Source organism: Kogia breviceps, chromosome 1, assembly GCF_026419965.1.
Source record: "Kogia breviceps isolate mKogBre1 chromosome 1, mKogBre1 haplotype 1, whole genome shotgun sequence".
NCBI classification, from domain to species: domain Eukaryota; kingdom Metazoa; phylum Chordata; class Mammalia; order Artiodactyla; family Physeteridae; genus Kogia; species Kogia breviceps.
This window is the reverse complement of record NC_081310.1, coordinates 176,810,970-176,824,531: the sequence shown is the minus strand read 5'-3', so window position 1 is coordinate 176,824,531 and position 13,562 is coordinate 176,810,970. Positions and strand designations below refer to the sequence as shown.

The window sequence follows — 13,562 nt, the reverse complement described above, 5'->3', positions numbered from 1 at the left end:
AGCTTTCTGAAAATGCTGAGGCGCTCTACCATTGACCAAGGCAGAAAGAAATAACAGAGCAAAAATGGGAAATCTCTGTTGCATTTTAAAACAGCAACAAAGGTATCCTTTCTTGGGCTTTGCACTTTTGTAACTCTAGGTTATTTAAATCTAACTTCAATAATAAACAGCTGAACTTAACTGCTGTTAAATTGAGAAGGTTTGCCTCCAACCACAACTAACATTTTGAATGTGTGAGTTTTAAAACAAACGATTAAAGATCCTTGACACTTTTTACCTTTAAAAGAAAAGCAGTACAGCTATATGAAAAGTAAGAGCAAGGGGGTTCAGACATCTGGTGTGTGTGCTTGGCTGCGGAGCCAATGGGGCGATGCTACCATCTGTGGGATTATGACTGAATGCCTGCGAGTCAGAATCCTGCCCAGGTGGAATGATTAAAACATTTTTTTGAAAGAAAAGTAAGAGCGGAGGGGGTGGGGGATAAACCCATGTAAATAAAACAAGTTACTTAAAAGTGTAAAGACCCTGGATTGTGTCTGTAGTTTTAAAATCTAGTACTGCTGCTTTACTTAAATCTAGTGAGACTCTATGCCATTAAATAAAAAGATGAGTGGGACGGTCTAAATCTACCCAGACTTTGTAAATATATCAAATCCTGAAGTTACGGTTCTATACTTAGGATTACACTGACCATCTAGTCCTTATAAAATTTCTTCCTTCTCCTTATTGCCTACCTTTCCGAGATTGGACTTGCCAGCCCTTTTGGGATTCTTGATGTTATCAGAACGGCGCTTATGAACTTTCCAGTGACTTAATCAAACTGTATCTTGACAGATGACCTGCCCAGGATGAGGTTCAAGTGCCCGTACTGCACACATGTGGTAAAGCGGAAGGCAGACCTCAAGCGCCACCTTCGTTGTCACACAGGAGAAAGGCCCTATCCCTGTCAAGCTTGTGGGAAAAGATTTAGCCGGCTAGACCATCTAAGTAGCCATTTTCGAACAGTATGTATATGATTTTTCATCATTTTACTTTTTAGGAAATACATGCATTTATCTGCTTTAGGATAATCTAGTTCACTGAGGAAAATCTTTTAACACAACTCTGCAATATTAAATAATTTTTCCAATTTAATGTTTTTACTTTGCACATAATGCAATTATATATATATATATATATATATATATATATATTTTTTTTTTTTTTTTTTTTTTTTTGCGGTACGCGGGCCTCTCACTGTTGTGGCCTCTCCCGTTGCGGAGCACAGGCTCCGGACGCGCAGGCTCAGCGGCCATGGCTCACGGGCCCAGCCGCTACGCGGCATGTGGGATCTTCCCAGACCGGGGCACGAACCCGCGTCCCCTGCATCGGCAGGCGGACTCTCAACCACTGTGCCACCAGGGAAGCCCAATTTTATATATTTTTAAAATTTATTTATATGTTTTTTAATTTTTGGCTGTGTTGGGTCTTTTGTTGCTGCACATGGGCTTTCTCTAGTTGCGGCGAGCGGGTGCTACTCTTCTTTGCTGTGCGCGCTTCTCATCGTCGTGGCTTCTCTTGTTGCGGAGCACGGGCTCTAGGTGCACGGGCTTCAGTAGTTGTGGCACGTGGGCTCAGTAGTTGTGGCAGCCGGGCTTTAGAGCACAGGCTCAGTAGTTGTGGTGCACGGGCTTAGTTGCTCCACAGCACGTGGGATCTTCCCAGGCCAGGGCTCGAACCCTTGTCCCTTGCATTGGCAGGCAGATTCTTAACCACTGCACCACCAGGGAAGCACTATATTTTTTAAAATAGGGTTTTTTTTTCTCCTCTGAAAGCTTGAAGTAAGAGATATTCTTTTGAATATCCATTTCAATTCACTTAAAATCTATTATTTTTATATCCCAGTTTTTTCAGAGCCAAAGACAATGTAAACTTTTAAAATGTTTAAAACTTTTAAAATGTCTATGTCAGAATCACCACTTCAGATATTCAGCATCTGCTAGTGATTCTTGAATCCTTATCTGATAGGTTGTCAGTCTAGTTTCTGCTGTCTGACCTCTCTCCATTACAGCCTCTTTCTAGTGTCTCTCCAGTTTCTCTGGTCTCCCCAAGGAACGGAGTGAGGTGGGCAATAGAGCAACTCTCAGTCGCTGAACTGTCTGAACTGTCAGCAGTCAGAAAAATCTCACTGAATCTCTGTTCAGTGCTCTGGTGGTTTAATAAGGTAGTGATGGGACTTCCCTGGTGGCGCAGTGGTTAAGAATCCGCCTGCCAATGCAGGGGACACGGGTTTGAGCCCTGGTCTGGGGAGATCCCACATGCCATGCCGTGGAGCAACTAAGCCACAACTACTGAGCCTGCCCTCTGGAGCCCGCAAGCCACAACTACTGAAGCCCGCAGGCCTAGAGCCCGTGCTCCGCAACAAGAGAAGCCACCACAATGAAAAGCCTGTGCACCGCAACGAAGAGTAGCTCCTGCTCGCCACAACTAGAGAAAGCCTGCACACAGCAATGAAAACCCAACACAGCCAAAAATAAATAAATAAATTTTAAAAAATAAAAATAAATAAGGTAGTGACATTGGAATTATTCTGCTGTTCATCTTGCAGCGAAAATTTTTTCCAAAATTGATGTTCTATTACCCATACTTTTATTCCATTTATACGAGCTCCTTTTAATTTGGAAGGGTATTGGTCACTTGATGCATTACTTTCTAGGTATTCATCCAACAAATATATATTGAGCACCTACTATGTGCCAGACCCTTTTCTAAGAGCTAGGTATACGGCAGTGAGCAAAACAAACCCTCTGCCTTCATTAATCTCTGAAGCTAGATTTTTAAAAATTAAAATAACCTTTTATTATTACAAAAGCAATAAGTATGAATTATAAAAACTAAGAAAATAGATGTAAGAATAAGAAAATAAAAATACCATATTTTTACCACCCAGATGTTACCATTCTTAACACTTTATCATGTGCATTTATGTTTTTTTAACCAAAATGATATCATACTGTATATGCTATTTTGTAACCTGCTTTCTTTTTTTTTTTTTAAAGATTTATTTATTTTATTCATTTGTTTTTGGCTGCACTGGGTCTTCGTTGGTGCACGTGGGCTCTCCCTAGCTGCGGAGAGCGGGGGCTACTCTTCCTTGCGGTGCACAGGCTTCTCGTTGCGGTGGCTTCTCTTGTTGCAGAGCATGGGCTCTAGGCATGCGGGCTTCAGTAGTTGTGGCACACGGGCTCAGTAGTTGTGGCTCGTGGGCTCTAGAGTGCAGGATCAGTAGCTGTGGTGCACGGGCTCAGTTGCTCCACGGTATGTGGGATCTTCCCAGACCAGGGCTCGAACCCGTGTCCCCTGCATTAGCAGGTGGATTCTTAACCATTGTGCCACCAGGGAAGCCCCTGTAACCTGCTTTCTTTAGTGAATAATCTCTACATTTCCATCTCAATAAAATTTTATGTGTTACACAGTTCAAATTTACCTATAGTTTCCTAAAATACCACTTATAGCTGGTGTGTCCAAGCCAGAATCCAATCCAGAACTCATCTCATTGTTAGATCCCTTAAATATATTTTTGAGCTAGCATAGTTTCCTACCCGCCCCTGCCGCCCCCCCACCTTTTTAAAAATAACATTGACTTACTGAAGATATTGAGCCAATTGTTTCACAAAATATCCTACCTCTGGATTTATCTGCTTGCTTCTACATGGTGTCATTTTTAGCTTGTTCTTCTATCCCCACCTGCATTTTCCGAAAACTAGAAGTTTTATCTAAAGGCTTAATGGATTCAAGTTAAATACTTTCATCAAGGACAAAATTGTATGTTTCTTATTGTGTCACATTAGGAGACACATCATATCTGGTGGACCCATCATTCATGTTGTTACAATTGATCACTGGATTAGGGTGATGATACTATGATCCCACCATTGCATTGTAATTAGAAAGGAATCTCTGTGTAACTATTTTGGTATTATATGACTATCCATTTCCCCATGAACTACTCATTTAATAATATTAATACCAATTGGTAATCTCTGTCCAAATATTAATTTTACTTGGAGTTGTGGAATGATTTACTAATACTATCCTTCCTTCTATATTATTAGCTGGAATTCTATAAAGTAAAGCTTTCCTTCATCACCTGGGGCTATTTGGTTACTTTGAAATAGGGTTCCTACAGGAGAAGCAAGATAAATGTTTAATTATTTCCCTTTAACTACCAATTTTCAAAGTAAAGAGTGATTTAATAGTAGCCTCAAATGGTATATGAGTTTTTTCTGGCTTTGTTTTTTTTAATAGCATATGTTCTCATGAATTTTCATTGGTTCATTGTGTTTGGATCCATAACAATTATTATTTTTTTGATACTCAAAATTTCAGATTTGTGCAGTGGGGACCCTTGAAGCTGGCTCTTGTGTCTTTTTGTCACAACTCCATTAAATTTTCAGTGTCCTTGTTTTCTGGCTCCAAAAGACCCCTAGGCTCATCTTGTACTTCCCCTGCCACAAAACTGGAATCAGCCATTTCTCAAAGGAGCTTTGGTACCTCTTAGTGGGGAATGAAATTAGAAACCAAAATTTGGACACCCAGGGTGCTCATTATTATTCGGGCATCCTTTTTAGATTGTTTCTGAGCTAGAAGGTATATATTTTTTAAATAATGAGTTCATGATGATATTTTCAGTTTTAACATTACAGTGTTTCACTTAATTTCTTTGTCTTCATAGTTGTATTGGATTTGGAGGGGGATGAACATGAATCTGTGTCAGAACTTTGTAATAAAAACAATGCCACATATGATAACCATAATACTGATTCTATCTCAGGAGAAATAAAGGTACACTCAAATTATGTACTTTCAACATTTACTGATTAATATGTCAGTGGTTAAGCAGAAGATAATAACTGTACTGTCCCATATATTTTCTTAGATATTTTACCAGACTGCTTTAGTTTTCTTGGGTTTTTTGACTATTTGTGTTTGGTGGCCCACTTTCATACCATTCTGACATTCTCTAAATGAATATGCCATAAACATTAATTCAGGGTATATAGTTAATTATATGTAATAATTTTTAGATTAGAATCTATAATCTATTGCTCTGACAGCTATTGAACAAAGTTACTATAATATACAATTATTCATCAATTACAACTTCTTCCCAAAGCATTTCACACACATTAACTCATTTGGTCCATACAACCTGAGTTGTATCCCTATTAGTAATAACGGAGTAGTTAAGAATAATAATAGACCGATATGTAGCAGAACCACCATAGTGGTTGTTTATAACCAGTGTCCATTCTGATAGTCAGGCTTCTCTTCTGTTTGGGTGGTACCCATACCTTACCAGTTGTTAAATATTTTGACAGTCACCCTGGAAGCAGGTTTATAATGTTTTAAGTTACTTGCTTCAAGATAACATGGTTAGTAAATGACAAGATTAGTAAATGACAAAAGCAGGACTAGAACCCAAGCTTTCCAATTCCTAGTCCAGTCTTCTTTCTATTAGATCTTTCATTAATAAAAGTGGCAATAATCCTTACATTGAAAAATATTTTTTGATAAATTTAAATTTGGGACAATATTTTTTCTTTCTCTAGCGAAATAACAAAATATTAGTATTCAAATGAAATGAGAGTTTTTTCCTCTGAATTAAGATATGTAAAGTTCTTAGAATAGTATATGACAGGTATTAAGTGTTTGCAGTTATTTTGTATTATTCTGGGAAGGTGTCCCTTGTTCCTTCAGATATAAAAATATTATTGGATTAAGGGATATGTGAAATTATTAAGTATGTAATATTAATCATAAAAATATAATAGACATTATTTAGAGAAGGCTGGTATTTAATATTTCTGTGACATTAATTTATCACCAAAACCTGTGATTTTTTTCTAATAACTAGATGTTAATTTAATACTAATGCTTGGCTTTGAACATTTTAAATTTATGAATTGGTACTTAGAATATCAAAGTGTTCTGCTTTTGAAAAATCTTTTTTTATCACTATTTAAATCTCTACACAGATTCACCAGGCATGCAAACTCATCTGCAGAAAATGCAAACGCCATGTGACTGATCTAACAGGTCAAGTGGTACAGGAAGGAACCAGGCGCTACAGACTCTGTAATGAGTGCCTTGCTGAAGTTGGCATAGACAGCCTCCCCATTGATTTGGAAGCTGAACAGCATCTTATGTCCCCATCAGATGGAGATAAGGATTCCAGATGGCACTTGGGTGAAGATGAGAATAGATCATACGTGGAGATTGTAGAGGATGGGTCTGCTGATCTGGTCATACAACAGGTTGATGATAGTGAAGAAGAAGAAGAAAAGGAAATAAAGCCCAACATCAGGTAGCTGGGATGTAAACCAACAGATCTGGCATGTCTGCAACTTACATTGACTTCCCATAACTCTCTCTTTCCATGGTCAGAGTCTGGTTAACAAATTATCAGACTGACTTGAAAGTAATGACCTGATATCACTTGCATGCTTTCTGAACAGGCCATTGTATCCATTCTGAACTTTGTTGCCCTAAAATCTGTTGCTGCACTGGAAAGAAAGACCTAGCTTGAGTTGGCATGATGGATGAACAATTAATCCTCTTACTTTTATTACAGAGATACCTTTTTTTTTTAATATTGGAAGATCTACTTAGTGAACTTTTTTCAAAGAAAATATTTTAAATAAATTCACCACAACCAAACTGTATATAAGATAATTTCAAGGTGTTTCAAAAACATATAAACTACCACTGTTGAATTTTCACAGGGAACCCGGTAAGAGCACATTTAAGGGTCTGGCACCCTACCTGACTAGACTAATTAGTCTATTACCTTCAGACCGAAAATGACCTATCATTATTCCAATATCCTAAATGCTTTAGAATTATGGCAGAGAACAAACCTAAACTGTTTGAAATCGTTCATATTTGAAACTTTTGTCATTAAGTTAAAAATTACTCTTATGTAGTCAGTGTTTAAAAAGAACAAACTCTAAAATAGAAGCTGACCAGAGATTATATACAGACATCATTTTCTTAAAGCAGGAAACTAATACCGTCAAGGTAGTTTTTTGAAGATGTGTCTATATAGCTCTCTTCCTCTCTAGAGAAAAAAAGAAAACTGGAGGTTCTTACCAGTTCTTAAGATCAATTTCCTCCATTTATATACTGCTATATTACTTATAAAGTGCTCTTTCACACATCTCCCCACCTAATCAGCAAGGTAAATAGTATTGTCTCTGATTTACAAATGAGGAAATTAAGGTCAGAAAGTTTAAGTGGTGGGACTGGACGGGTTTTGATTTTAAACAGTCCTCTTTCAACTGTCTCTCCCTGGATAGTCCCCTGAAATGGTGAAGAAGAGAAGTCAAACCTCACCAATCTGCAATAATTATAAAAAGAAGCCTATGAGAATTAGAAAGTATGAAAGAAGAGGAATTTAATCATCTTCAACAACATATAATATCTTGAACTAGAGTTATTCAAGGAGTGCTAAGTAATGTCCCTATAGTACCTAGTGACATGTTTTTATGTTATTTATATATAAATTTTATATATAAAACTATTTGAACACATTATTCCCTTAAGTTCTTTAAGCAGTTTATATAATTTATATATAATTCTTCAAAACAAACTTTTCTACTAGGATACGAAATTAAGTTTTAACTCCTCCCCTATATGAATTATGAAACATTCCAAAATTACAGTCAAATTGGAGATGCATTATTTTAGTTGTAAAGATAAAATCTAAATACTAGAAGTAAAGAACTGTTCATAAAGGTCTTGGCAAGTTATCCCAATTAAGCTTGTTTTGATTTAATTTTGATAGAGGCTGCATGTATTATACTGTATTTTTAACTGCCATGACATACCTCAAGATACTTATGTTATTTTCTCTTATTCTTTAATTAATGATTGTCCTTAATACCAATTTGTGGGCCAAAATGGTTAATTTCTTTAAGTTTTTTTATAAATAGATGAATAATCACTTGTTTTATGGTACCTAATTCTGAGGTTTTTTTCAAGATTCCCCTGATGGTAAATTTCCAATTGCTTCAAGACCGGATAGTGTGCATCGAGTTTATTGTCTCCCAACATGACCATTCCTGAGTCAGGAGTCTTAACAATTACATTGTTCCAAATGAGGGAGGGAACACTTGTCATTCTTTAGTCTCATCAGAGGATGATAACATCTTTCAAAATTGTAATCTGATTTTTAATCATTGGAACCGATAGGAAAAATGACTGACTTGAGCTTTATTTACAGAAATGAAGTTTTGCTTGCATGGTTATACTCTAACGCACTTTAGCCTATGATCTAAATGTTCTTTGATGCTACTATATTCTGCATGCAAACATCAGCATGATTGTCAGCAAGGTCCACTGAACACAGTGCCACCAGCACTTGTAGAGCCTTATCAGAAATAACGCTTTCTCATAATTGTTTATAACAAGTATCAAGCAATCCCCACAAAACAGCTATCAAATTCACCAAACTAGACAGTGCATCTGTTCTATCATTTTAGTATCATAAAAGAACATTTGTGACATGTTTGTAAGTTGTAAATAATAACTCCAGTATCATATATTTATCTAAGACTTTAGAGACCAATTCTTTTCTAGAGTGAAACTGTCTATTTATAGTTTCTAAGAAAACTGAATTCTTTGGCTCTTAAATGTGGTAAAAATATTACATAGGGGTATAATCTGTTAATATAAGCTTTATTTATGCCAAGATTTTTTTTTAATGTTAGGAAAATAATGGAAGTTGGTTAGACCAAAGTTTGCTCTCACAAGAATGCTGTTTTATCAGCTTCTGAACACCCTTCTAAGTCTATGGTCCTCAAGATCCGGTTGATAGGATGAAGTTTTGCAAAATAAAGCACCACTGAGTCGTGCCTACTGTCTGGAGGAAGGAAAATTGACTAGGCCAGTGGTTTAAAAGATTTTTTTTTACCCAAGAAACCCCTTCTTCAAATGAATTGTTTCATAGAGAAGTTCAACATTTAAGGAAACTGTAAAGGACAGAGCTGCTCTGGTTTAAGCTCCCTACAAACCTTTCCCCAGACACTCTGCAGAGCTCAGGAGTCCAGCACGGAAAACCTTGGGCTGGATCACTTTTTGAATTCCCTTTGAGCATTACAGTCTCACTCCATTACTCCTGTTACTCCTTGCACTTATAAGCTGGTAACCATAGAGCAGCAAATCACATCTTTACAAGGTTCCTTCTATAGTTATCATACATCTTAAGACCCTTTTAAGAACAAATTTTTCAATATTGTATGTCTGAATGATGAAATCAAACAGTTACTGCTTTTATTTGGCCAAGTTACTGCTTAATGGATGAAAAGTTTAGTGTTTCAGTTACTTATGAGCTCAGAACTCAATTCTTTAAAGTTGTTTTGCTGAGTCATGCTAAGATATATTGAAATTTCCATTCATATGTTATATACGTTTGGAGTCCTAAAATTTATACTATGGAAAAATCACTGAAAACAGTACAGCATAAGATGTGTTTTAACTGGGAAGGGTGATAACAGTAGGTACTGGAGGACCAAACTTTAGATTATAAATGGAAAGTTCTAACTTATTTTATATTAGAGTGGATCAGTATTACTATTTATCATTTATATAGCATTTTATATTTACAAAGTATTTAATAATTTTTATGTTATTCTTTACATATCTATGAAATAGGACATTTATCACATGAAAGGTAAAGAAATTGAGGCACAGAACAGTAAAGCAACCTGCCTAAGACAACCCAGTGAAACAGTGGCAAAAATCGGAATTAGAATGATCAGATTTTCTGAATCCTAGAATATCAGCTTAAATCACTGAGGTGTGTTGTGTATTACTCTATTTTATAGGAAGAGTTTATACAAATAACAGTCAATTGTTTTAAAGCTGACGTCATTGTATGTGGATAAATCCTATACAGAATAAATATTATGTAAAGGATGTGACTTTGGTTACAAGAGTTTCCATGATAAAAATTCAGGTTGTCACACAAGTGGCATTATTTAGCCAATTTTATATATTGTGAAGTATAATTAATATTTTATTTCGATACAGGAGTTTCTCAACTATTCATGCCAATTGAGCCATGAATAGACCAGAAAAATGAAATCCACAGAGAATCTATAAACTTCATTTTCTAACTTATCAACCTTCTCCCTAAAGTACCTGTGTTAATTCCAATGAAAAGTGAAATATGTTAATAAGCCACACACAGGAGAAGCCAGGGGACTCTTAATTTTTTTTTTTTTTTTTTTGGCTGCACTGGTTCTTCATTGTGGCGTGTGGGCTTCTCTCTAGTTGCAGTGCCTGGGCTCTCTAGTTGTGGCACGCCAGCTCAGTAGTTGCTTAGTTGCCCCACGGCCTGTGGGGTCTTAGTTCCCCGACCAGGCATCAACCCCGTGTACCCTGAATTGGAAGGCAGATTCTTAACCACTGGACCACCAGGGAAGTCCTGGGACTCTTAACTTTTAAATGCAAAATATTTTGAAATGTATTTACTTCAAAGCATGCCTCCTTTTATTTTCTTCACACCAGCAAAAGCCATTGGATACTTCATCATCTTTAGATAGGAAACCAGTGACCAGGGTAATGCCAGTCATCTCTTTACCTTTGGGCTTGATTAGATCATTTGCAAACATTATTAAAGACAACTTGTAAAGTATATCTAAGAACTGATTATACTTTACTTCACTCTTTCAGATTTCTAGATACACAGATCCATTATATAGTTTCTTGATTTTCCCATTGGGAAAATCTTTTAATTCCTTGTTGATATTATTTACAACTACTTAATTCTTTTATTGAGTAACTTATTTTATGCAGCCTATAAGGGAAAAAATGGAACATTTTTACCTAGATAGTAGTTCTCAACCTTGGCTGCACTTGAGAATCACTTGTGGAAATTTTAAAAATACAGATGCCTAAGTAAAGCAGAATCTCTGGCAGATAGGGCCTGGATACATTTTTAAAAATCTTTCCAGTGTTTTTTATGTGCAAAATAGGTCCCCTAGTCAAGGTTTCCCTTTGTTCTCCCCAGATAGATAGATGCTAAAGTTGGGCAGTGGAACCATTTCACCTTCCAGTCCACTGGTTCGCAACCCTATCATTAAGGAAAAAAAATTAAAATATGGTTGCCCAGTCCAAGAAAATATTAATTTTTGTGAAATTTTAAGATATTGTGTATGCCCCCTCATCTGAACTTTTTATTAGGGTCAAATAGTATAGACACTAAATTACAATAGCCCATTTTTACTTTGAGATGTATTTGCATTTTTATTTGATCATGGGTTGCAGTCTGGGAATTCACACAGTAATTCAGAGTAATAAAAGAACTATATTAGGAATATGTGACTGAAATACTGTATCCTGAAATTTTGCAAGCTTTAATGTTTTCTTTGCTTTTGAAAAAGAAATCAGACACTCTCCAAGCACTTTGAAACTTAATTGCTACACATTAGTATTCCATCAATGAACTGAATTAAATCAGTTTTTATTCAAGTTAAATGCCATACCAGAGAAACCAAGAAGGATGTCTTATTTAAAGAAGCCTTCAGATTAATTTGGAAAGAAAAATGTCTTGCTTCACTTCAAGTATTGCCATTAATTTTTTTTTTTTGGAAAATAACTTGAAACGACTTTGGCATAAAGCACCATCCTCATTCGCATAATTGAGGTTATGTATGCAATTCAAACATGACAAGTATATCCGTTCAGTAGTATTGTATATGCAGACACCATTGCTTTCTCTCCTACCAAAACAAAATCATCCAATAAGAAGTGGCACTTTTCTTGCATAATTCTAAAAGGTTAAACGCTGAAATACAAGAAGATAATGTGTCTTTTGTTGCATATTTGAGTTGATTTTAAACTTTTTTTCCCCTGGAGGAAAAAAATCCACAAGGAATACAACAGTGGAAAACGGCACCTGCACCAGACGCTCCAGTATTTGGGGGCCGTGTTAAAAAATGAAAGCCCTGTGTTTTCCCCTAAGCAGCAGCAACATCTATTCGCGCTCAGGCGGATGACCACGTGGCTTCATCTTATTCTCAGGGAGGGCTGCACCAGTGAGTGGGATTAAGGAGTAGGAACCTTTCTTTTCCTTTTCAGTCCTGTTTCCCGCACAACTACTTTTCCTGAAAAGTCATCAGAGTCCAGCAGCGAGACCCCCGTAGAGAACCCCACAGTTCCCCGTAGACGGCCCCGACATACCAGACACCCCTAAAGCTAAATTCGGGGGGGGGGGGCAAGATGAATAGAAAACGCTGTGTTGTGTGCAGTGTGCACCCGATAAAGAGCCCCTATTTGCCGGGTCCCTACTCGATCCAACGCCGCTGAGGTAGGCACACATGCCTCCCCACTTAAAACAGGAGGAAGCTGAGGCTTGAGAACTGACCCCAAAGTCATTGAGTTCAGCCCACGCAGTGGGTTGGCTAGCGGTGCCCGAAACCACCGCCCTACCGCCAGGGGGAGCTAGTAGTAGTGTACCTCTACTCTCGGTTCCCATAGTGCAGTCTGTGCGTCACAGAGGGTCACTGCCTTCGGCGTCCCCCCCATTCCTCCCCCTCCCCATCAGAGTGGGGACCGTGCCCTTGGCCTCGCTGCTGCTGGAAGAGGTGTACCGGATGAGAGCCTAGCTCTCCAGATTCTGCGGGCACTTCTCTGATGTTTTTTAGTTTACCTGTCTTGCCTCCCTCCCCTCCTTCCTTTCTTTTTCAGGGAGTCGTAACTCTTTTAGAGAAAAATTGAGCAACAAATGTTTTAGCCTGACAGCCAGGTGAGGTAGGTACTACTGTATTATGGCAGATGAAGAAACAGGCTTAGAGTGGTGAAAAGACTTTGCCAAGTTCAGAAAATTTAGGAAGTTTCAAGAAGGAAACTGGAAGAAGCCTTGACTCCTACCTTTAGGTAACAGACATACATATAAACATCCACATATTGGAAGATGAGGCATTTGTAGTGACTTCGGGAACCCTTGTCACATGCAAGGGAGAGAAATGAAAGTCCTGGGGGAATTTTTACATTCCAGCTGGAGAGACATACATAAATGGCCAATGACGACGTGTGGTAGAAAGTACCAACAGCCAGAAGTACATCCATTTAATCACCCAACCAATGTCTCAATATCTACCAAGCACACAGATTCCTAAATGGAATTCAGACAAAAAATTGGGGAGGGGAGAGTATCACATTTATTAATTTCGTTTTTACTCAAAAATAAATAGATAATAAAAATGGTCCTTAATGCCAACATGTAAAATAGCAATGCTATATTTAAAAGGAAAAAAAAGATGATTTTGAGCTAAGCCTTGAATAATGGAAAGAACATCCAATTAGGAGACACAACGAAAGGAAAAGAGAAATGATCAGTATAACTAAGGAAAACTAGCAAATAGTTGAGCACAGGGGATGGAAGTGTAAGAGGAGTTCAAGAAAACTCCAATGTGGGCTGTGGAAGGATAAGGGCACTGTTGATAGAAACAAGGAACTCGGAATTTGGATATGAAAACAGGACATTAAAGATCTCTCCCTAAGGAGCATGTCACCAG

At 37.4% G+C, this 13,562-nt stretch overlaps 2 protein-coding genes across 5 annotated transcripts in view; one reads left to right on the top strand and one right to left on the bottom strand.

Moving 5' to 3' along the window:
- The window catches only part of ZBTB8A (zinc finger and BTB domain containing 8A), a 53,693-nt gene extending 43,735 nt beyond the window's left edge, over nucleotides 1-9,958 (top strand). Inside the window, exons 4-6 of one of the 4 annotated variants that reach the window (XM_059071059.2) lie at nucleotides 835-1,004; nucleotides 4,715-4,824; nucleotides 6,018-6,703. In XM_059071059.2, the coding sequence (XP_058927042.1) occupies nucleotides 835-1,004; nucleotides 4,715-4,822 (278 nt within the window). In that variant the 3' untranslated portion in view covers nucleotides 4,823-4,824; nucleotides 6,018-6,703. Of the gene's footprint in view, nucleotides 1-834; nucleotides 1,085-4,714; nucleotides 4,825-6,017 lie in introns of those variants that run through there. The other 3 variants (XM_059071046.2, XM_067012443.1, XM_067012447.1) reach the window with 3 other exon arrangements.
- The window catches only part of ZBTB8OS (zinc finger and BTB domain containing 8 opposite strand), a 39,202-nt gene that overhangs the window by 4,400 nt on the left and 21,240 nt on the right, over nucleotides 1-13,562 (bottom strand). The window lies entirely within an intron of this gene.